The 22,084-nt window shown below is 51.3% G+C and overlaps 1 protein-coding gene across 1 annotated transcript in view; it reads left to right on the top strand.

The window, feature by feature from the left end:
• The window catches only part of LOC119976461 (butyrophilin subfamily 2 member A1-like), a 109,910-nt gene extending 91,866 nt beyond the window's left edge, over positions 1–18,044 (top strand). Inside the window, exons 15-22 of the mRNA XM_038816998.1 lie at positions 3,937–3,963; positions 6,138–6,164; positions 6,715–6,741; positions 10,912–10,938; positions 12,187–12,213; positions 13,875–13,901; positions 14,996–15,022; positions 16,771–18,044. Coding sequence (XP_038672926.1) covers positions 3,937–3,963; positions 6,138–6,164; positions 6,715–6,741; positions 10,912–10,938; positions 12,187–12,213; positions 13,875–13,901; positions 14,996–15,022; positions 16,771–17,288 — 707 coding nt within the window. The 3' untranslated portion in view covers positions 17,289–18,044. The remainder of the gene's footprint in view (positions 1–3,936; positions 3,964–6,137; positions 6,165–6,714; positions 6,742–10,911; positions 10,939–12,186; positions 12,214–13,874; positions 13,902–14,995; positions 15,023–16,770) is intronic.
• The last annotated feature ends 4,040 nt before the right edge of the window (positions 18,045–22,084 follow it).

Below are 22,084 nucleotides of genomic sequence, written 5' to 3'. Positions count from 1 at the left end.
ACGGGTCTCAGCAGCGACACTGGGCAGCACCACATGTAGCAGGCCATGAAAATGGAAAGCACTGACTGTCCCAAGTGAACTGGCCTGGGTTATTTCATCAGGCATTATGGCAAATACTCTCCATGGCAAAATGTGTCTGTGACCCCCACCCCTCCCTCCTCCAGCTACTGGGGGGGAACTGCACATCTCCGCGAGGCGAGAGATTTTTAACCACTGATTGTACAATTCCAGCTGTTCACAATTCTACAATCAGCAATCGGCCAAAGCAATAATGGAACCCGTGTCGCTTTCTGCTTCTCCTGAATATTTTTCAGCTCTTGACGTTCTGCTCTCAAATTGAACCCACAGCACAGGAATAACACATTCCTGGTAACGCATTGTGTTTCAATTATTCCGACTCTCTCCTGCCTACTCTCCCACAGTCCACCCTCTGCAAACCTGGGGCTATTCTAAAGCTCTGCCGGCCATGTCTTCATCCACAGCGGGATCCTTTCCCCAATCACCCCTGCACTCACTGACCAACCTGCTCAAGCAATTTCCCAGCTTCAAAAATCTCCAGCTCCTTTTCAAACACGGTAGCATGGTGGTTAGCATAAATGCTTCACAGCTCCAGGGTCCCAGGTTCGATTCCCGGCTGGGTCACTGTCTGTGCGGAGTCTGCACGTCCTCCCCGTGTGTGCGTGGGTTTCCTCCGGGTGCTCTGGTATCCTCCCACAGTCCAAAGATGTGCGGGTTAGGTGGATTGGCCACGCAAAATTGCCCTTAGTGTCCTAAAAAGTAAGGTTAAGGGGGGGTTGTTGGATTGCGGGTATAGGGTGGATACGTGGGTTTGAGTAGGGTGATCATTGCTCGGCACAACATCGAGGGCCGAAGGGCCTGTTCTGTACTGTTCTATGTTCTATGTTCTATAAACCTCTCCACCCCTTCTTTTCTCCCTATCTCTAATCTCCTCCACCCAGTCCTCCACGAGATCCATGTTCCTCTCCTTCTGGCCTCTCGAACATCCCTGATTTCAATCGCTCCATCATTGATGGCTGTGCCTTTGGTTGTTTCTGTTCCAAACTCTGGAATCCACTCTGCAAACCGCTCCAGCTCTCTGACTCCATGGGCGCGATTCTCCCCAAAGGCGGCGGGTCGTGAAGGCTGCCACGAAAACGGCCGTGTTTCACGACAGCCTCTGAGCCCCCGCCCGGGACCCGATTCTGCTCCCCGGTCGGGGCTAGCATCGCGGCCCCGTGAACTACGGCATCGCAGGCTTAACAAATTTTGTTAAGCCCGCGCGCCAAAGTTAGCGACGGCTGACGCGTATGATGACGTCAGCCGCGCATGCGCGGATTGGACGACTCCAACCTGCACATGCGCGGATGACGTCATCACGCATATGCGTGAAACTCGCGCATGTGCGGGCCGTCATGCCCCTCAGAAGCCCCGCGGACAGATCCATCGGGGCGGCGGAGTAAGAAAGGGTGCGCGGGGTAGGTACCCGCTGGCCGCGATCGGTGGGCACCGATCGCGGGCCCATGGCACCCTTGGCCGTGGCCGTGCCAATCGGTGCCATGGTTCCCCATAACGGCACTTTACGGCCGTTTTTACGAACGGTCAGAGCAGGTGTGTTTTTAGTTCGTAAAAACGGCCGTAAAGGCCTGGGAAATCGGCCCATCGGCCAGGGGAGAATCGCTGCTCGCCGTGCAGCGATTCGTGTCGGGGGCGGCCGTGGGGGGGGGGAGAATAGCGGGAGGGCGTCGGACCAGCGTGGCCGTAAAAATTTGCGCCGCCCGCTATTCTCCCCCCCCCCCCCCCCCATCGTGAGTGCGGAGAATCGCTCCCCAGCTTCCTCCTTTAACACACTCCTTGATGCCAATCTCTTTGCTTTTGGTCAACTAACCTAATACTTCCTTATTTGGCTGGGTGTGGTTTTATAATGTGCCTGTCAGACTTTTCTTTTTACATTAAGGGTGTATTGTTATATAAGTTGTGTAATGCAAACATATTGGCGCAATCCTCCCATCGGGAGACTAAGGGCGCAATCCTCCCATCGGGAGACTAACGGCGCAATCCTCCCATCGGGAGACTAACGGCGCAATCCTCCCATCGGGAGACTAAGGGCGCAATCCTCCCATCGGGAGACTAAGGGCGCAATCCTCCCATCGGGAGACTAACGACGCAATCCTCCCATCGGGAGACTAACGGCGCAATCCTCCCATCGGGAGACTAAGGGCGCAATCCTCCCATCGGGAGACTAACGGCGCAATCCTCCCATCGGGAGACTAAGGGCGCAATCCTCCCATCGGGAGACTAAGGGCGCAATCCTCCCATCGGGAGACTAACGGCGCAATCCTCCCATCGGGAGACTAAGGGCGCAATCCTCCCATCGGGAGACTAAGGGCGCAATCCTCCCATCGGGAGACTAAGGACGCAATCCTCCCATCGGGAGACTAAGGACGCAATCCTCCCATCGGGAGACTAAGGGCGCAATCCTCCCATCGGGAGACTAAGGGCGCAATCCTCCCATCGGGAGACTAAGGGCGCAATCCTCCCATCGGGAGACTAAGGGCGCAATCCTCCCATCGGGAGACTAAGGGCGCAATCCTCCCATCGGGAGACTAAGGGCGCAATCCTCCCATCGGGAGACTAAGGGCGCAATCCTCCCATCGGGAGACTAAGGGCGCAATCCTCCCATCGGGAGACTAAGGGCGCAATCCTCCCATCGGGAGACTAAGGGCGCAATCCTCCCATCGGGAGACTAAGGGCGCAATCCTCCCATCGGGAGACTAAGGGCGCAATCCTCCCATCGGGAGACTAAGGGCGCAATCCTCCCATCGGGAGACTAAGGGTGCAATCCTCCCATCGGGAGACTAAGGGCGCAATCCTCCCATCGGGAGACTAAGTCCCGATGCCGGAGTGAAAACCGGAGTGTTTCACTCCGGCGTCGGAGGCCGCTCCTCGCCCCCTATTCTCCCATCCCCGGGGGGCTAGGAGCGGCGCCACGTCATTTATGCGTGCTGGGCCTTGGCGCCACGTCAAAGTCTTGGCGCCAACCCGTGCCTGCACGGTTGCCGTCCTCCCCGCAGCCACCCCGCAACAAGATGTCGGATGGATCTTGCGGGGAGACGGAGGAAAGGAGGTCCTCCTTCAGAGAGGCCGGCCCGCTGATCGGAGAGCACCGATCGTGGGCCAGACCCTTTTTGAGGCTCCCCTCGGTGCAAGAACCCCCCCTCCCCTCCCACCGGCCGCCCCCCCCACAGCGTTCCCGCGCTGTTCCCGCCGGCAGCGACCAGGTGTAGACGGCGCCGACGGGAACCTGTCGTGTTGGGCCGGCCGCTTGACCCATCTGGGCCGGAGAATCGCCGCTCGCCCGTTACAAACAGCGGATGGGAATTCCCCCAGCGGCCAGCTGTGAATCTCACCGCGCCGGTTTGGGGGGGGGGGGGGGGTGGGAGCGGCGTGGTGGGACCACGCTCAGTGCCCCGGCGATTCCCCCACCCGGCGTGGGTGGGGGGGGGGGGGCGGGGGGACTAGCTCAGCGCCCCAGCGATTCCCCCACCCGGCGTGGGTGGGGTGGGGGTGGGGGGGCGGGGGGACTAGCTCAGCGCCCCAGCGATTCCCCCACCCGGCGTGGGTGGGGTGGGGGTGGGGGGGCGGGGGGACTAGCTCAGCGCCCCAGCGATTCCCCCACCCGGCGTGGGGGGGGGGGGGGGGGAATTCCGCCCCAGTGCATTGTCTGACAAATGAGCAATGCCACATAAGGCCGACGAGCGTAACAATTGCTAAGAGGAAATCCTTTCATGTTGATGAAGTAGGTTTCTGTTTAAACACATTTCTCTGGTAGACTGACAACTTTCAGATCTTCACTTTATTTTCTGGTATAATTAATATTATTGATTCAAGTTGTCTGTGGCCCTCTGACAATTTTCTCTCTTTTGTTTTTCCCTTCAGAATGTGAGGCACTTCAGCAGGAGTTTGGTAAGGGAGTATTCCTGAAACCCCCAGTTTGACATTGCTTTATTCATTAACGTTGTGTGTTCATTAATTATGAGACTCACGACCACTGCAACGGAGTAGGGCCAAGAGCAGCAGATTCCTGGGAACCCACCACCCTGACTTGGAAACATATCAGCGATTCTTCACTGTCACTGGGTCAAAATCCTGCAACTCCATCCCTAACAGCACGGTGAATGTACCTACACCTCGGGGACTGCAGCGGTTTAAGACAACTCACCACCACCTTGTGAAGGGCAGTTAGGGATGGGCAATAAATGCTGGCCTAACCAGTGATGCCAGTGAAGTATTTAAAAGTATTTTAAAAGGGCAAATTGAGTGGATAATCCTGGCTTAGTTTCTGGGTCTGTTGGGTTGCTAGTTTTATTGTTTATCAGAATATTCCACCTTCAGTGTTTGATGGGACAATGTAGAGGGAACTTTGCCCTAACCCCGTGCTGTACCTGTCCTGGGAGTGTTTGATGAGGACAGTGTAGAGGGAGCTTTAATCTGTATCTAACCCCGTGCTGCACCTGTCCAGGGAGTGTTTGAAGGGACTATGTAGAGGGAGCTTTACTCTGTATCTGACCCCGAGCTATACCTGTCCTGGGAGTGTTTGATGGGGACAGTGTGGAGGGAGCTTTACTCTGTATCTAACCCCGTGCTGTACCTGTCCTGGGAGTGTTTGATGGGGACAGTGTGGAGGGAGCTTTACTCTGTATCTAACCCCGTGCTGTCCCTGCCCTGGGAGAGTTTGATGGGGACAGTGTAGAGGGAGCTTTACTCTGTATCTAACCCCATGCTGTACCTGTTCTGGGAGAGTTTGATGGGGACAGTTTAGAGCGAGCTTTACTCTGTATCTAACCCCGAGCTATACCTGTCCTGGGAGTGTTTGATGGGGACAGTGTGGAGGGAGCTTTACTCTGTATCTAACCCCGTGCTGTCCCTGCCCTGGGAGAGTTTGATGGGGACAGTGTAGAGGGAGCTTTACTCTGTATCTAACCCCATGCTGTACCTGTTCTGGGAGAGTTTGATGGGGACAGTTTAGAGCGAGCTTTACTCTGTATCTAGCCCCGTGCTGTACCTGTTCTGGGTGAGTTTGATGGGGACAGTGTAGAGCGAGCTTTACTCTGTATCTAACCCCGTGCTGTACCTGTCCTGGGAGTGTTTGATGGGGACAGTGTAGAGGGGGCTTTACTCTGTATCTAACCATGTGCTGTACCTGCCCTGGGAGTGTTTGATGGGGACAGCGTTAAGGGAGCTTTACTCTGTATCTAACCCCGTACTGTAACTGTCCTGGGCGTGTTTGATGGGGACAGTGTAGAGGGAGCTTTACCCTGTACCTATCCCCATGCTGTACCTGCCCAGGAGTGTTTGAAGGGACGATGTAGAGGGAGCTTTACTCTGTATCTAACCCCGTGCTGTACCTGTCCTGGGAGTGTTTGATGGGGATAGTGTAGAGGGAGCTTTACGCTGTATCTAACCCCGAGCTATACCTGTCCTGGGAGTGTTTGATGGGGATAATGTAGAGGGAGCTTTACTCTGTATCTAACCATGTGCTGTACCTGCCCTGGGAGTGTTTGATGGGGACAGTGTAGAGGCAGCTTTACTCAGTATCTAACCCCGTGCTGTACCTGTCCTGGGAGTGTTTGATGGGGACAGTGTCGAGGGAGCTTTACTCTGTATCTAACCCCGTGCTGTACCTGTCCTGGGAGTGTTTGATGGGGGACAGTGTAGAGGGAGCTTTACTCTGTATCTAACCCCGTGCTGTACCTGTCCTGGGAGTGTTTGATGGGGGACAGTGTAGAGGGAGCTTTACTCTGTATCTAACCCCGTGCTGTACCTGTCCTGGGAGTGTTTGATGGGGGACAGTGTAGAGGGAGCTTTACTCTGTATCTAACCCCGTGCTGTACCTGCCCAGGAGTGTTTGATGGGACAGTGTAGAGGGAGCTTTACTCTGTATCTAACCCCGTGCTGTGCCTGTCCTGGGCGTGTTTGATGAGGACAGTGTAGAGGGAGCTTTACTCTGTATCTAACCCTGTGCTGTACCTGTCCTGGGAGTGTTTGATGGGGACAGTGTAGAGGGAGATTTAGCGGTGATGTCTCCTTCCGGAAGATTCTGCACTTTTAACATATTTTCTTTTCTCCCCTTTTGACAGAAAAGGAGAAGCTGGCCATTAAAGAAGGTAAGAGGGGAGTTGAGGGATGGGAGTCTCGCTGGGGTGGGTCCCAATGCTGGGGATGCGTTCCTGGAGACTTCGTCACACGGGGGCGGGGGAGGGGGGGGGGGGGGGGGCAGTGAATATCTCTTGATTCGAGCTGTTTGAGATTTGGTTCATTGGCTTCTGGGTCACCCTCTGTGCTCTGGAGGTTAATAGTAGCGAAGAACCTGCGGGCCCTCCAGCCTCAACACCAAGGTTGGACCCACCCAGTGGAGGTAATGCCATTCGGGTACCCGTCTCGTCATGCAAGCAAGGGTTTGCAGTGTGGGTACAGCTGGTACAGATTGCCAGTCGAATGGATTAGCATTGTTCTATCCAAAATTCCTGGTTCTTCTCAGGGTTTCAGCTCCACACACACACAGGGTGAGGCCAGGTTATAGACCCTGACCTCTGTTCAGAGAGTCCAGCTGGGGAAGGGCAAAAAGCAAATGACAGGAGACAGAGAGGTTAGAGGAATGAGGGTAACATTGTGAAATTACAGTTTGTAATTAACGCCTCCCCTGGTCTGTTTCAGAGCACGAGATATTCAAGACCGAGGTCGGTAAGTAATATTATCAAATTCCAAATTTTAAGTCTGTGGTCAATGTGAATAGGGGCAACTCAGTGCTCCCAAACCTCCCAGAGAATCTCTCTCTGGGTCAGCGTCTCTCTGTCTCTGTCTCTGGGTCAGCGTCTCTCTGTCTGTGGGTCAGTGTCTCCCTGTCTGTGGGTCAGTGTCTCTGTCTCTGGGTCAGTGTCTCTGTCTCTGGGTCAGCGTCTATCTGTCTCTGGGTCAGTGTCTCTCTGTCTCTGGGTCAGCGTCTCTCTGTCTGTGGGTCAGTGTCCGTCTCTGTCTGTGGGTCAGTGTCCGTCTCTGTCTCTGGGTCAGTGTCTCTCTGTCTCTGGGTCAGTGTCTCTCTGTCTGTGGGTCAGTGTCTCTCTGTCTGTGGGTCAGTGTCTCTCTGTCTCTGGGTCAGTGTCTCCCTGTCTCTGTCTCTGGGTCAGTGTCTCCCTGTCTCTGGGTCAGTGTCTCCCTGTCTCTGGGTCAGTGTCTCCCTGTCTCTGGGTCAGTGTCTCTCTGTCTCTGGGTCAGTGTCTCTCTGTCTGTGGGTCAGTGTCTCCCTGACTGTGGGTCAGTGTCTCTCTGTCTGTGGGTCAGTGTCCCTGTCTGTGGGTCAGTGTCTCTGTCTGTGGGTCAGTGTCTCTGTCTGTGGGTCAGTGTCTCTGTCTGTGGGTCAGTGTCTCTCTGTCTGGGTCAGTGTCTCCTGTCTCTGGGTCAGTGTCTCCCTGTCTGTGGGTCAGTGTCTCCCTGTCTGTGGGTCAGTGTCTCTGTCTCTGGGTCAGTGTCTCTGTCTCTGGGTCAGTGTCTCTCTGTCTGGGTCAGTGTCTCTGTCTGTGGGTCAGTGTCTCTCTGTCTCTGGGTCAGTGTCTCCCTGTCTGTGGGTCAGTGTCTCTCTGTCTCTGTCTCTGGGTCAGTGTCTCTGTCTCTGGGTCAGTGTCTCTCTGTCTGTGGGTCAGTGTCTCTCTCTCTGTGGGTCAGTGTCTCTGTCTGTGGGTCAGTGTCTCTCTGTCTCTGTCTCTGGGTCAGTGTCTCCCTGTCTGTGGGTCAGTGTCTCTCTGTCTCTGTCTCTGGGTCAGTGTCTCCCTGTCTGTGGGTCAGTGTCTCTCTGTCTGTGGGTCAGTGTCTCTCTGTCTCTGGGTCAGTGTCTCTCTGTCTGTGGGTCAGTGTCTCTCTGTCTGGGTCAGTGTCTCCCTGTCTGTGGGTCAGTGTCTCTCTGTCTCTGGGTCAGTGTCTCTCTGTCTCTGGGTCAGTGTCTCCCTGTCTCTGGGTCAGTGTCTCTCTGTCTCTGGGTCAGTGTCTCTCTGTCTCTGGGTCAGTGTCTCTGTCTGTGGGTCAGTGTCTCTCTGTCTCTGTCTGTGGGTCAGTGTCTCTCTGTCTCTGGGTCAGTGTCTCCCTGTCTCTGGGTCAGTGTCTCTCTGTCTCTGGGTCAGTGTCTCTGTCTGTGGGTCAGCGTCTCCCTGTCTCTGGGTCAGTGTCTCCCTGTCTGTGGGTCAGTGTCTCTGTCTGTGGGTCAGTGTCTCTCTGTCTCTGGGTCAGTGTCTCTGTCTGTGTTCAGTCTGGTCCCTGTCTCTGTTCAGTCTGGTCCCTGTCTCTGTTCAGTCTGGTCTCTGTCTCTGTTCAGTCTGGTCCCTGTCTCTGTTCAGTCTGGTCCCTGTCTCTGTTCAGTCTGGTCTCTGTCTCTGTTCAGTCTGGTCCCTGTCTCTGTTCAGTCTGGTCCCTGTCTCTGTTCAGTCTGGTCCCTGTCTCTGTTCAGTCTGGTCTCTGTCTCTGTTCAGTCTGGTCTCTGTCTCTGTTCAGTCTGGTCCCTGTCTCTGTTCAGTCTGGTCTCTGTCTCTGTTCAGTCTGGTCTCTGTCTCTGTTCAGTCTGGTCCCTGTCTCTGTTCAGTCTGGTCCCTGTCTCTGTTCAGTCTGGTCCCTGTCTCTGTTCAGTCTGGTCTCTGTCTCTGTTCAGTCTGGTCCCTGTCTCTGTTCAGTCTGGTCTCTGTCTCTGTTCAGTCTGGTCCCTGTCTCTGTTCAGTCTGGTCCCTGTCTCTGTTCAGTCTGGTCCTCTGTCTCTGTTCAGTCTGGTCCCTGTCTCTGTCAGTATGGTCCCTGTCCTCTGTTCAGTCTGGTCTCTGTCTCTGTTCAGTCTGGTCTCCTGTCTCTGTTCAGTCTGGTCCCTGTCTCTGTTCAGTCTGGTCCCTGTCTCTGTTCAGTCTGGTCTCTGTCTCTGTTCAGTCTGGTCTCTGTCTCTGTTCAGTCTGGTCTCTGTCTCTGTTCAGTCTGGTCTCTGTCTCTGTTCAGTCTGGTCCCTGTCTCTGTTCAGTCTGGTCCCTGTCTCTGTTCAGTCTGGTCTCTGTCTCTGTTCAGTCTGGTCTCTGTCTCTGTTCAGTCTGGTCCCTGTCTCTGTTCAGTTCGGTCCTCTGTCTCTGTTCAGTCTGGTCTCCTGTGTTCAGTCTGGTCTCTGTCTCTGTTCAGTCTGGTCCCTGTCTCTGTTCAGTCTGGTCCCTGTCTCTGTTCAGTCTGGTCTCTGTCTCTGTTCAGTCTGGTCCCTGTCTCTGTTCAGTCTGGTCCCTGTCTCTGTTCAGTCTGGTCCCTGTCTCTGTGTCTGTGGGTCAGTGTCTCTCTGTCTGTGGGTCAGTGTCTCTCTGTCTCTGGGTCAGTGTCTCTGTCTGTGGGTCAGTGTCTCTCTGTCTGTGGGTCAGTGTCTCTCTGTCTGTGGGTCATTGTCTCTGTCTGTGGGTCAGTGTCTCTGTCTGTGGGTCAGTGTCTCCCTGTCTGTGGGTCAGTGTCTCTCTGTCTCTGGGTCAGTGTCTCTCTGTCTCTGGGTCAGTGTCTCTGTCTCTGGGTCAGTGTCTCCCTGTCTGTGGGTCAGTGTCTCTCTGTCTCTGTCTCTGGGTCAGTGTCTCTCTGTCTCTGGGTCAGTGTCTCCCTGTCTCTGGGTCAGTGTCTCTGTCTCTGGGCCAGTGTCTCTCTGTCTGTGGGTCAGTGTCTCTCTGTCTGTGGGTCAGTGTCTCTCTGTCTCTGGGTCAGTGTCTCTGTCTGTGGGTCAGTGTCTCTCTGTCTGTGGGTCAGTGTCTCTCTGTCTGTGGGTCATTGTCTCTGTCTCTGTTCAGTGGTCCCTGTCTCTGTTCAGTCTGGTCTCTGTCTCTGTTCAGTCTGGTCCCTGTCTCTGTTCAGTCTGGTCCCTGTCTCTGTTCAGTCTGGTCCCTGTCTCTGTTCAGTCTGGTCCCTGTCTCTGTTCAGTCTGGTCCCTGTCTCTGTTCAGTCTGGTCTCTGTCTCTGTTCAGTCTGGTCTCTGTCTCTGTTCAGTCTGGTCTCTGTCTCTGTCAGTCTGGTCTCTGTCTCTGTTCAGTCTGGTCCCTGTCTCTGTTCAGTCTGGTCTCTGTCTCTGTTCAGTCTGGTCTCTGTCTCTGTTCAGTCTGGTCTCTGTCTCTGTTCAGTCTGGTCCCTGTCTCTGTTCAGTCTGGTCTCTGTCTCTGTTCAGTCTGGTCTCTGTCTCTGTTCAGTCTGGTCTCTGTCTCTGTTCAGTCTGGTCTCTGTCTCTGTTCAGTCTGGTCCCTGTGTTCAGTCTGGTCTCTGTCTCTGTTCAGTCTGGTCCCTGTCTCTGTTCAGTCTGGTCCCTGTCTGTGGGTCAGTGTCTCTCTGTCTCTGGGTCAGTGTCTCTCTGTCTCTGGGTCAGTGTCTCCCTGTCTGTGGGTCAGTGTCTCCCTGTCTCTGGGTCAGTGTCTCTCTGTCTCTGGGTCAGTGTCTCTGTCTCTGGGTCAGTGTCTCTCTGTCTCTGTCTCTGGGTCAGTGTCTCTCTGTCTCTGGGTCAGTGTCTCTGTCTCTGGGTCAGTGTCTCTCTGTCTCTGGGTCAGTGTCTCTGTCTGTGGGTCAGTGTCTCTCTGTCTCTGGGTCAGTGTCTCTGTCTCTGGGTCAGTGTCTCTCTGTCTCTGGGTTAGTGTCTCTGTCTGTGGGTCAGTGTCTCCCTGTCTCTGGGTCAGTGTCTCTGTCTGTGGGTCAGTGTCTGTGGGTCAGTGTCTGTGGGTCAGTGTCTCCCTGTCTGTGGGTCAGTGTCTCCCTGTCTGTGGGTCAGTGTCTGTGGGTCAGTGTCTGTGGGTCAGTGTCTGTGGGTCAGTGTCTGTGGGTCAGTGTCCCTCTGTGTTTATTGCTCCAGTCGGTTCTAATCTCTTGACTCCTGCCTTACAGATAAAGAGAAGGAAGCAGCAGCAGCAAGTACGTAACCGTGTCTAACACTGTAGCGGGGGGAGGGGGGCTGCTCCAGGGGGAGGGGGGTGCTCCGGGGGGAGTTGGGGGTGCTCCGGGGGGAGGGGGGTGCTCCGGGGGGAGCGGGGGTGCCCCGGGGGGAGGTGGGGGGGCTCCGGGGGGAGGTGGGGGGGGGGGCTCTGGGGGGAGGGGTGGTGCTCCAGGGGGAGGGGGGGGGCTCCGGGGGGAGGTGGGGTGCTCCAGGGGGAGGTTGGGGGGAGTTGGGGGGGCTCCGGGGGGAGTTGAGGGGGCTCCATGGGGGAGGTGGGGGGGCTCCGGGGGGAGGTGTGGGGGCTCCGGGGGGAGTTGGGGGGGCTCCAGGTGGGAGGGGGGCTCCGGGCGGAGGTGGGGGTGCTCCAGGGGGAGGTGGGGGGGGGGCTCCAGGGGGAGATGGGGGTGCTCCGGGGGGAGGTGGGGGTGCCCCGGGGGGAGGTGGGGGTGCCCCGGGGGGAGGTGGGGGTGCCCCAGGGGGAGTTGGGGGTGATCCATGGGGAGTTGGGGGTGCCCCAGGGGGAGTTGGGGGGGGCTCCGGGGGGAGTTGGGGGGGGGGGGGGGCTCCAGGGTACCCTGTTAGAGAATGATGACATTTGGGAACAGCCTGCAATTGCTTCGCTCCCCTTCCTTCTTTTCAATTCTCTCACTCTCATTCTTATTCTTTTTTTCCCCCTTACCCTCTACCTTCTCGTCTTCCATACTCACCTTCTCCCCCTCACCATCTATGTTCCCCACCTTTTGCACTCTGCACTATGATTTCTTTCTCTCTGTTTTCACTCTTTTCCCCTCTTCCTGTTTTCCCACCGTCTCTCTTTTCCCACCTCCCTCTCTCTCCTGCTCCTCTGGCTCTGTTTACCCTCTCTCTTTCTCTCCTTCCCCTATCTCCCTCTTCCCTCCCTCTCTACCCATCTCTCCTCATTCCGCTATCTCTCATGCCAACTCCCTCTTCCTGCGGGTCGGGCAGTATCTGTGGGGAGAGAAGCAGAGTGAACGTTTCAGGTCAGTGTTGGCATTGTAGTTCTATCATTGGGAATCACTTTGGGAAGTATTGGAAGGCTATATGTAAATGCAGGACCCTTCCTGACTGAAAGCAGCATTGGTAACTGAGTGGTAGTTACTGAGATTGGTTACACTGTATATTCCCTTGTCTAGTGAGGTCAATCATTTAGTGAATTGTTCTACGATGTTTGCTTTGAACTCTTTCTGATTATTTCTCACCTACAGAATATCAGAAGCTTGACACTGAACTTGGTGAGTTGTCTGTCAATAAAAACCTAGTCTGTTCTGTTGCAAACACACGGTTGCATCGTTGTAGTGTCACTGGATTAGTAATCCCGAGGCCCAGGGTTACAGCTCTGAAGCCGTTTAGATTTAATAAATTGAATTTAAACTCCATTTAGAAATCTGGACTCGAAAGCTCGTCTCAGTTATGATGACCAGGTTAAAAACCCTCATATAGAATTTACAGTGCAGAAGGAGGCCATTCGGCCCACCAGCAATGGTTTCATGGTCATCACTAGACTTCTAATTCCAGACTTTTATTAAACTCAAATTTCACCATCTGCCAGTGTGGGATTTGAACCAGGATCCCCAGAGCATGACTCCGGGTAGATGCATGACTAGTCCACTGACAATACCACTACACCACCCCCTCACCTCGAAGCGTTGCCATGGAGAATGCACCAGGAAACATTTAAATGTCAGCTTGCATTTAAATTTCAAGCAGGCAGGTCAATTAGCTTTTGAGATGATCAGGTCCACAGTGTGAGTTCACACACACACACGTTAGAGGCTACATATATCCACACGCTATGAGATGGTCCAACTATCAGGGAAAACCTGAAAAGACAGGCACTTTCCATCCTCGTCTCCTTCAGGAGACAAGTTGGTTGTCAGATCAGGTCATTGTCAGGACTGGAATCTCCAATTGAGGACAAGAAATGGCCCAGAATTAACGGACCTGAATCTGGTCTCACGTTCAATAGCTGTAACCGAACGGAATTCCTTGTCTTTATTCTTTCACGGCACGGTAGCATTGTGGACAGCACAATCGCTTCACAGCTCCAGGGTCCCAGGTTCGATTCCGGCTTGGGTCACTGTCTGTGCGGAGTCTGCGCATCCTCCCCGTGTGTGTGTGTGGGTTTCCTCCGGGTGCTCCGGTTTCCTCCCACAGTCCAAAAATGTGCAGGTTAGGTGGATTGGCCATGATAAATTGTCCTTAGTGTCCAAAATTGCCCTTAGTGTTGGGTGGGGTTTCTGGGTTATGGGGATAGGGTGGAGGTGTTGACCTTGGGTAGGGGGTAGGGTGCTCTTTCCAAGAGCCGGTTATCGTTAAAAAGCCATCTGATTTGCTATTGCCCTTTAGGGATGGCAGTTTGCCATCCTTACCTGGTGGGGTTACCTGTGACTGCAGACCCACAGCAATGTGGTTGACTCTTAAATGCCCTCTGAAATGCCACTCAGTTTGAAGGGAAATTTGGGATGGGCAATACATGCCGACCAATCAGCACTCTTCTTTCCATGCAATATAATTTATTGTTCTTTTTACTTCAGATACTTATCCTAATGAGTGCAAGACAAAAATAGTCTCTTTTTTTTCAACAATGCTCAAATATCAAGATATCAATGTTCAGTGAGCAACTTCAGAAACTCACTCCATCAAGCCACTGGCTGGCCAGTGCCCAGAATTGTACTGTGACTGTTGACATAGAAAAACTGAATGGGAAATGTTGACATAACAATTTTACAATGGTGATCAGAAATGGTCACACCAGCAAGATTTTCTTTACCACATATTAGTTACTGCTGCCATTAATTAATTAATTTTTTAAAAATCCTGTTCATGAGGAAAGTTTGTGATGTGAACGGGAAGTTTGCTTTTTTCATACTTTTCCATCTCTGTTTCCTTCCAGAACAATGGAGACCTCTTGTCCAGTCAGGTATGTTCCCCAGTCTGAATTCCCATTGAAGCGATGTTCACTTATTGGCGTTTGTGTATTTTTCAAAATGTTCGTCCAGAATAATAGAGACACGTCGAATAGGAGGTTGCCAAGATCAAACACTGCCTGAGTGCTTTTATGCATGTCTGTGCATGCACACGTGTGTTGTAAGCAAATCATAGGAGTTTGGTGTGTGTGAATGAAGCAGAGAAACATCATGATGTGATATGTGATTTGGCCTGAATCACATGACTAATCCCATCGGCCAGTACGCTGTTTTTAATCTAACTCTTACCTGTCTACCTTGTGTGGACTGTCAGGAAGTTGAAGTGAAGAGGAGTGGCCACAGGCCCAGATGACTATAGGCTGCTTTCCCCTTTGAGGGGGAGAGCTGACTGGGGGTGATTTAACCTGAGGGTCACCACACTTCACCACACCACACCACACACACTGCTTTAGTTCACTGGGCTAAATCGCTGGCTTTTAAAGCAGACCAAGCAGGCCAGCAGCACGGTTCGATTCCCGTACCAGCCTCCCCGGACAGGCACCAGAATGTGGCAACTATGGGCTTTTCACAGTAACTTCATTGAAGCCTACTCGTGACAATAAGCCATTTTCATTTCACTTTAGGGGTAAGGTTGAGAAAGCGGGGGGGGGGATGCCTTCATGAATAACCTCAGCCAGTACAGGAATTGAACCGGCGCTGTTGACTGTCTAGCCAGCTGAGCTGAACCGGCTCCTGTAAGGAAGATATATCCACGGTCAACATGGACCTTGGGGCCTTGGGACACGAGCCTTCTTACCTCAAACAGCCTTCATGAATAACCTCAGCCAGTACAGGAATTGAACCGGCGCTGTTGACTGTCTAGCCAGCTGAGCTGAACCGGCTCCTGTAAGGAAGATATATCCACGGTCAACATGGACCTTGGGGCCTTGGGACACGAGCCTTCTTATCTCAAACAGTATCCCCTCCAGATCACGGTTACTCCCCCTCGGGTCCTTGCTCACTATTAAACTAGGATGTACTTTGGCTGTTGCCCCATTTTGAGCATCAAAGGTTATTAATCATCTGTCTTGTATGTTTGGTTTGGCAGAGTGGAAGAGGATAGCGGGTTATGCAGGTAAGGTACTCCGGGCAGCAGACTGCATGTCTTACTGAACCGTCCCAACTGGGAACACTAGCGCTCGTTGGGTTTTCAAAACAATCCAACAACTTGACAGCCACTTTTACTGACGCCAGATAATTATTTTTGTCTGAATTTAAATTCTCAAACCACCCTGGTGGGATTCGAACTTGCCTTCTCTGGATTGCGGGTCTATAGAATCACTCCAATGCAGAAGGAAGCCATTCGGCTGTACTGACCCTCCGAAAGGGTGTCCAGGCCCACCTCTGTGTCCTATCCCCCGTAACCTCACGCATTGATCATGGCCAATCCACCTAATCAGCACAACTTTGGAGTACCAGAACCATTACATTGCTGTATTTACAGAGCATTTTGCACACCCTCACAATGTCCCAAAGCACTCCCTGGTCAAAGGATTGCTTTTGATGTAGGTAAATGGGTCAACCGGTCTGTTGGGAGATGGTGGGGTAGTGGTATTGCCACTTGATTTGTCATCCAGAATAATGTTCTGGAGGACTCGGGTTCAAATCCCACACAGCGACTGAGAAATCTGCAACTGAATGCTCATTCACTGATAGTTTCATGATCACCATCACTGATTGTCGTAAAAACCCATCGGCTTCACCAATGTTCTTTTTAGGATGAGAAATCTGCCGTCCTTACCTGGTCTGGCTGATATGTGACTCCACAAGGGGGTTGAACCTTAACTGCCCTCTGAAAAGACTTTGAGCTGGGCAACAAATGCTGGCCATGTCCAAAGCTGACCATAGCCAAACACCCATGTCCCGTAAAAGGATAAAGAAAAAGATCCTGCAAAAACAGGGGATGAGACAAAGTAATCAATGTTAGGTTGGTTGAGGAGGAATAAGAGGGAGCACGGTGGCGCAGTGGGTTAGCCCTGCTGCCTCATGGCGCTGAGGTCCCAGGTTCGATCCCGGCTCTGGGTCACTGTCTGTGTGGAGTTTACAAATTCTCCCCGTGTTTGCGTGGGACCCCCACGACCAAAAGAGGGGCAGGGTAGGTGGATTGGCCACGCTAAATTGCCCCTGAATTGGAAAAAATGAATTGGGTACTCTTAAATTTAATTTGAAAAAACTACTCCAACATGATAGTGTAAGGTTAATGGGGGGATTGTTGGGTTACGGGTATACGGGTTACGTGGGTTTAAGTAGGGTGATCATTGCTCGGCACAACATCGAGGGCCGAAGGGCCTGTTCTGTGCTGTACTGTTCTATGTAATATGACTTTTCTGCTTTTGTAATCTATGCCTCGATTGATAACGGCAAAGTGTTCCATCTGCCTTTTTCCCATGTGTTGGCTGTTCATCTCTAAAATACCACGTCACCAATGACCAAATCTCCAAATTGATTGGAGATTTGAGCAGAATGTGGGTCTGGAGCTCAGAGGAACGAGAGGGGATCTCACCTGGAGTCACATGGTAAGGTCAGCAGATGTCCTTCCCGAAGGACATTGGTGAACCTTATGGGTTTTTATGACAATCGATAATGGTTTTATGGTCATCATTAGACTTTAATTCCGGGTTTTGAATAAATTCAAATTTCCCCATCAGCTGTGGTGGGATTTGAAGCCTTGTCTCCAGGCCGCTCCCCTGGGTCTCGGGATTGTGAGCACAATGGCAATTCCACTCGACCACTACCTCCCCTGTATTGAATTGTAGAGTAGGCTCGGTGGTTTGTGCAGTCCGCTCCAGCTCCTAATGCTTGTACACTTGTCTTCTTTGCTAGCCACTGTGAAGATGGACGCTTTGACAGCCAATGCCAACCTGACTGTGTCCCCGGACGGGCAGACTGTGAAAGGTGGAGAGACGTTGCTGGTCCCTGACAACCCGGAGAGGTTCGACTCCGTCCCGTACGTGCTGGGTGTGGGCGGCTTCACGGAGGGCACGCACTACTGGGAGGTGCAGGTGGCGGGCAAGACCTACTGGGATGTGGGCGTCGCCAACGGGTCGGTCCAGCGGAAGGGAATGCTCAACCTGTCCTCGGACGCCGGCTTCTGGACGATTGGACGGGACGGCACGGCATATGGGATAAGCGACCCAACGCGCACCCACATCGCTGTGACGGACAATCCTCAGAAAATCGGGGTGCTCCTTCAATTGGCAGCGGGAAGAGTGTCTTTTTACAACGCTGATAGCATGTTCCATCTCTACACTTTCAACGCCAACTTCTCGGACAAAGTCTACCCGTTCTTTTGGCCTGGCTGGGATGACTCACCCTTAACTATTTGCCCGGTGAGGAACTAGTCAACTGATGCCTGGTCAACCAACTCATTAATTTGACCTGTTAGTGACTAGTTAACCGATACTCTGGAAAGTTTTGTACTTGTTATAAAGTACTTTCCAAGTGATCTTGCAATGGAAGCTTTACCGCTAAAGTATTGACCGAAAGTGAGGCTGCATGTTGCTCCTGATGCTCTGATATGGACAGCCGCTAAGATAAAGAAAGAATGATAAACGGTTCAGATTCTTCTTTGTGGTTTGGAAATGAGAGACATCTAAAGAAAAGCGCGTTCGTCAAGAACTTTCTGGATCGCACTGAAGCAAAAAGGTCACGATGGGAAAATCTCCACTACCATCACAAGCTGAGGAAAACCTCATCGATTCTTTGGCCAGGATCTTCTGGCCTTTGTTTCCTGGGGTGGGATTCTCTGGGAATTGGCGGGGCGGGCCGAAATGGCGCAGCTCCAGCGTCGGGCCGCCCCAAAGGTGCGGAATCCTCCTCATCTTCAGGGGCTAGGACAGCGCCGGAGTGGTTTGCGCCCCACTGGCCAGCGTGGAAGGCCTTTGGCGCTGCGCCAGTCTGGGACGAAGGGACTGCGTTGGCCAGTGCGGGTCCGTGCATGCGCGTGAGCATCAGCGTGTGCTGATGTCATCCCCGCGTATGCTCAGAGGGGTTCACCTTCACGCCAGCCATCACGGAAGGCTACACGGCCGGCGCATAGGAATAGAGTGCCCCCATGGCACAGGCCCACCTGCGGGTTGGTGGGCTCCAACCGCGGGCCAGGCCACTGTGGAGGCACTCCCCAGGGCCAGATTGCCCCGTGACCCCCCCCCCCCCATCCCGAGGACCCCAGCGGCTGGCCATGGAGCTGGGTCCCGCCTTGATTTACGCCGGCGGGACCCGGCAAAAACAGGCGGAAACTCGGCCCATCGCGGGCCGGAGAATTCGTGCGGCCCCGGGACCAATGTGAGTCGCGCCGGTCCCCGCCATTCTCCGAGGCGGGCGGCGAGATTCACACCTTGGCAACTTTTGAGGGGGGTGAGAGAATTCGGAGGCCGGTGAGAGCAGGATTCACGCCAACACCCGTTGATTCTCCGATCCGCCGGGGGGGGGGTCGGAGAATCCCACCCCTGGTGTATCTGTTGAAATTTTTTATACAAATGCATTTCAAGTCCGATTAGTGAGGCAAACCTTGATATTTTGGATTGGGAAGAGAACTTTGTAACAAGTACAAATGCATCTAGAGACAGATAAATAATGGGGCTCGAGATGCCGCCATATTTTGTATTGTAAAAAAGAGATAAAAATATAACCCTGTAATGTTATCAAGCGCACTGGTAACAAGAATACATGGAGCAGCAACCCTTAACCTGTTTATCACATTCACTAATTTATGTGCTGTCTTCCTGTGCTCAGAGTTAACTGCGACTATTAACTATTAAGCTGTTTTACTTTCTATCAGAATTGTTCCTCTTTTGTTTTGTTGAACGGCGCTTTTGAATATTCCTACAATCGCCAATGCATGAAGCAGAACAACCTTCACTTTCTCAAATTACATAACTGAAGTGAGACCACACGGGAATATTGTGTGCAGTTTTGGTCACTCTCTGAGGAAGAATGTTTTTGCTTCAGAGGGAGTGCAGAGGTTGACCAGACTGACTCCAGGGACGGTGGGACTGATGTATGAGGAGAGATTGACTAGGTTAGGATTGTATTCACTGGACTTCAGAAGAGTGAGGGGGGTGGGGGGGGGGGGGGGGGGATCTCATAGACACCTATAAAATGCTAACATGACTGGAGATGCAGGAAGGATGTCCCTGATGGTGACTGTGTCCAGAACCAGGGGTCACAGTCTGAGGATATGGGTTGGAAAATTTCGGACAGAGATGAGGAGGCATTTCTTTACCCAGATAGCAGTGAGTCTGTGGAATTCGTTACTACAGGAAGTAGTTGAGGCAAAAACATTGTATGTTTTCAAGAAGCCGTTAGATATAACACTTCGGGCGAAGGGGATCAAAGGATATGGCGGGGGGGGGGGGTAACGGGTTTAGGCAATTGTGTTGGAAGGTCAGCCATGATCATAATGAATGGCGGAGCAGGCTCGAAGGGCCGAACGGCCTCCTCCTGCTTCTATTTTCTATGTTACACAAACTGGAGACTTTTGATATACCTGGAGACTATTCAATCTTGATGTCCCATTGAATGGTGATACCCCACTCAGAGGAACAGCCCATAGAATTGCCTAATCTCTGGTCTAAGAGGGATCTGTTTTGTTACCTGTGTGGTAGGTAACATGTGCTACTCAATCCTTGGTTAATGATGAGGTCTTCTGAATCTTGATGAAGAAGACTCAAACTCGTCCAGTAGTAACAAAAGGTTTACTAAGTAACTATAACAATAATTGCATGATGTTCTTTACTTTAACTTTGATATTAGTGATAAGGTTAAAAAGATCTAACTACAGTAACTATATGTAACTCCACTAGCCATTTGAACTAGTCTGCTATTGCCCTGGTCACCCCCGAGAGAGCCAGCGACCCAATGTGGTGCCTTTTAAACCCCTGTTGGTCAGGCCCTCTAGTGATCATGTGGTGCTACTGATTACACATTAACCTCACATGTAGAGATCACTACATCCCTCTTTTTTTTGTGTTTCATATTTTCTGTATGTTGTAAAGAAAATTGAACAAACATAACGGATGCAGTTTGCAAATGCATTACATAAAATCAATGAGTTAGTCCATCAAATGCGAATACATTTAGTCTCAAGGTTTTTTCACTTGCATGAAATAGGTAGATAACTGATGTTATGTACAAGTTGTGGTGATCTTGATGATTATACAAAGCCAATTAATATTTGAGTCTTATCTTAATAAAAACATTTGTGAGCCCAAACTTTATGAATTTGTTCGTTTGAGTTGCTTTTGTCTTCTGTTGTTGGAAAAAAATGAAAAATGAAATGAAAATCGCTTATTGTCACGAGTAGGCTTCAATGAAGTTACTGTGAAAAGCCCCTAGTCGCCACATTCCGGCGCCTGTCCGGGGAGGCTGGTACGGGAATCGAACCGTGCTGCTGGCCTGCTTTAAAAGCCAGCGATTTAGCTGAGTGAGCTAAACCAGCCCTTGAAGTGGTGATGTTGATGTTGTTATTACTTTGTGACCATCGGCAGTGTTCTTGTGTTTAAGTGACTATCAAGTCATCATGAGGAGTTTGAATGGTCGAATCACTTTGTTGTCTAATTTAGACTTTCTTTTTTTCTCTATATTTGTGGTAGTGATTCTATATTACACCATTATCTTGTTATGGGCCAGGGTTTAGAGAACCCCAAAGTGTATCATGAAGGTTACCTGACCCACAACTTTTAATAGATTGTGGTATGGGGAGCACACGGCCCACTCTACAAGTGTGGTACAGCAGAAATGGAAAGGTATTTTTTAAAGCAAAACAATGTTAATGAACTCAAGTTAACCTTTTTAAAACATACAGTGAACATCTTAGCAAACATTAATTCAAATACAACCCCCAAAGAATACAACACTAAGTAATCCTTTAAGCTTTTCTTTTAACATCCATAAGTCTTAAAACACCTTTTACCAGAAGCACATCAGGTTAAAGTCACTACTATTATTAGTTTTAAATCACCGAGATTGATTCTCGAGTCTTAGTCTTTAGGTTACAGAGAGAGACTCTAATACACCTTCTGGCTGTGACTGCAGCTATCCAGCTCTGAAAACGAAACTAAAACACACCCTGCAGCAAACAGCCTAAAGCAAAAGTAAAAAGCTGACAGACAGCCCAGCTCCACCCACACTCTGACATCACTGATAAACACCCATTTCTTTAAAACCCATTTCTTAAAAGTACTCTCACATGACACCTCCCCCCCAAGAGAAAAAAATAACCACCAACTTCAAGATGGTTTCTTTTTTCACCTTTTCACTATCCTTAAGAAATGCACACAGTAAATATACTTTTTTGTTTCAAAAAACAACACACGCAATCAGGTATAATAATATAGTCTTTTTTTGTTCGTCTTCCTCCAACTGAAATCCTTCTCAATTGACAGTCTCTTTGAACAAGAAGGTCTCTGCACGATCCATCCATTTCTCTACGCCTCGGCATTTCTCCTGAAAGTCAGATACTTTTGTTCAATCTGATCACAGAGTCCCTTGTAATTCTCCAACACAGGAACATTGGTTATTACAGCTTTCAGGCTGTCAAATGCATGTTGAAACTCCGCTGTCCACTGAAATTTTTGATGTTTCTTCAGCAAGTCCATCAGTGGAGCAACCATGCTACAAAAATTGTTCACCAATGTTCGATCAAATCCACTCATGCCAAGAAATCGCATCATTTCCCGCCGTGTTGAGAGTATCGGAAACTCCTCAATAACTGTTGGTTTCACATCCCGTGTGACCATTCAACCCTGTCCAATTGTATGGCCAAAGAAAGTGACATGGGCTTTTCCAAATTCACTTTTGGCTAGGTTTATCACCAAACCCGCCTCCTGAAGTCCATCTAATAACTCCATCAGATATTTTAAATGTTCTTTCCATGTCTGGCTAAAAATTACCAGATTATCGATGTATACCGCACAGGGTAATCCTGAAACGACTTTGTTAGTTAACCGTTGAAATGTGGCTGGGGTTTTGAATTGGTATAGACCATCTGGAGTCACAAAAGCTGAAATCTCCTTCGCCCTTTCGGATAAAGGTACCTGCCAGTAACCTTTAAGTAAATCCAGTTTGGAAATAAAAGCTGATTGTCCCACTACCTCAATTCAATCCTCCAAACGTGGGATGGGATAAGAGTCCATTC

This window comes from Scyliorhinus canicula, chromosome 13, assembly GCF_902713615.1.
Source record: "Scyliorhinus canicula chromosome 13, sScyCan1.1, whole genome shotgun sequence".
Taxonomy (NCBI): domain Eukaryota; kingdom Metazoa; phylum Chordata; class Chondrichthyes; order Carcharhiniformes; family Scyliorhinidae; genus Scyliorhinus; species Scyliorhinus canicula.
This window is presented reverse-complemented; position numbering and strand designations above follow the sequence as displayed.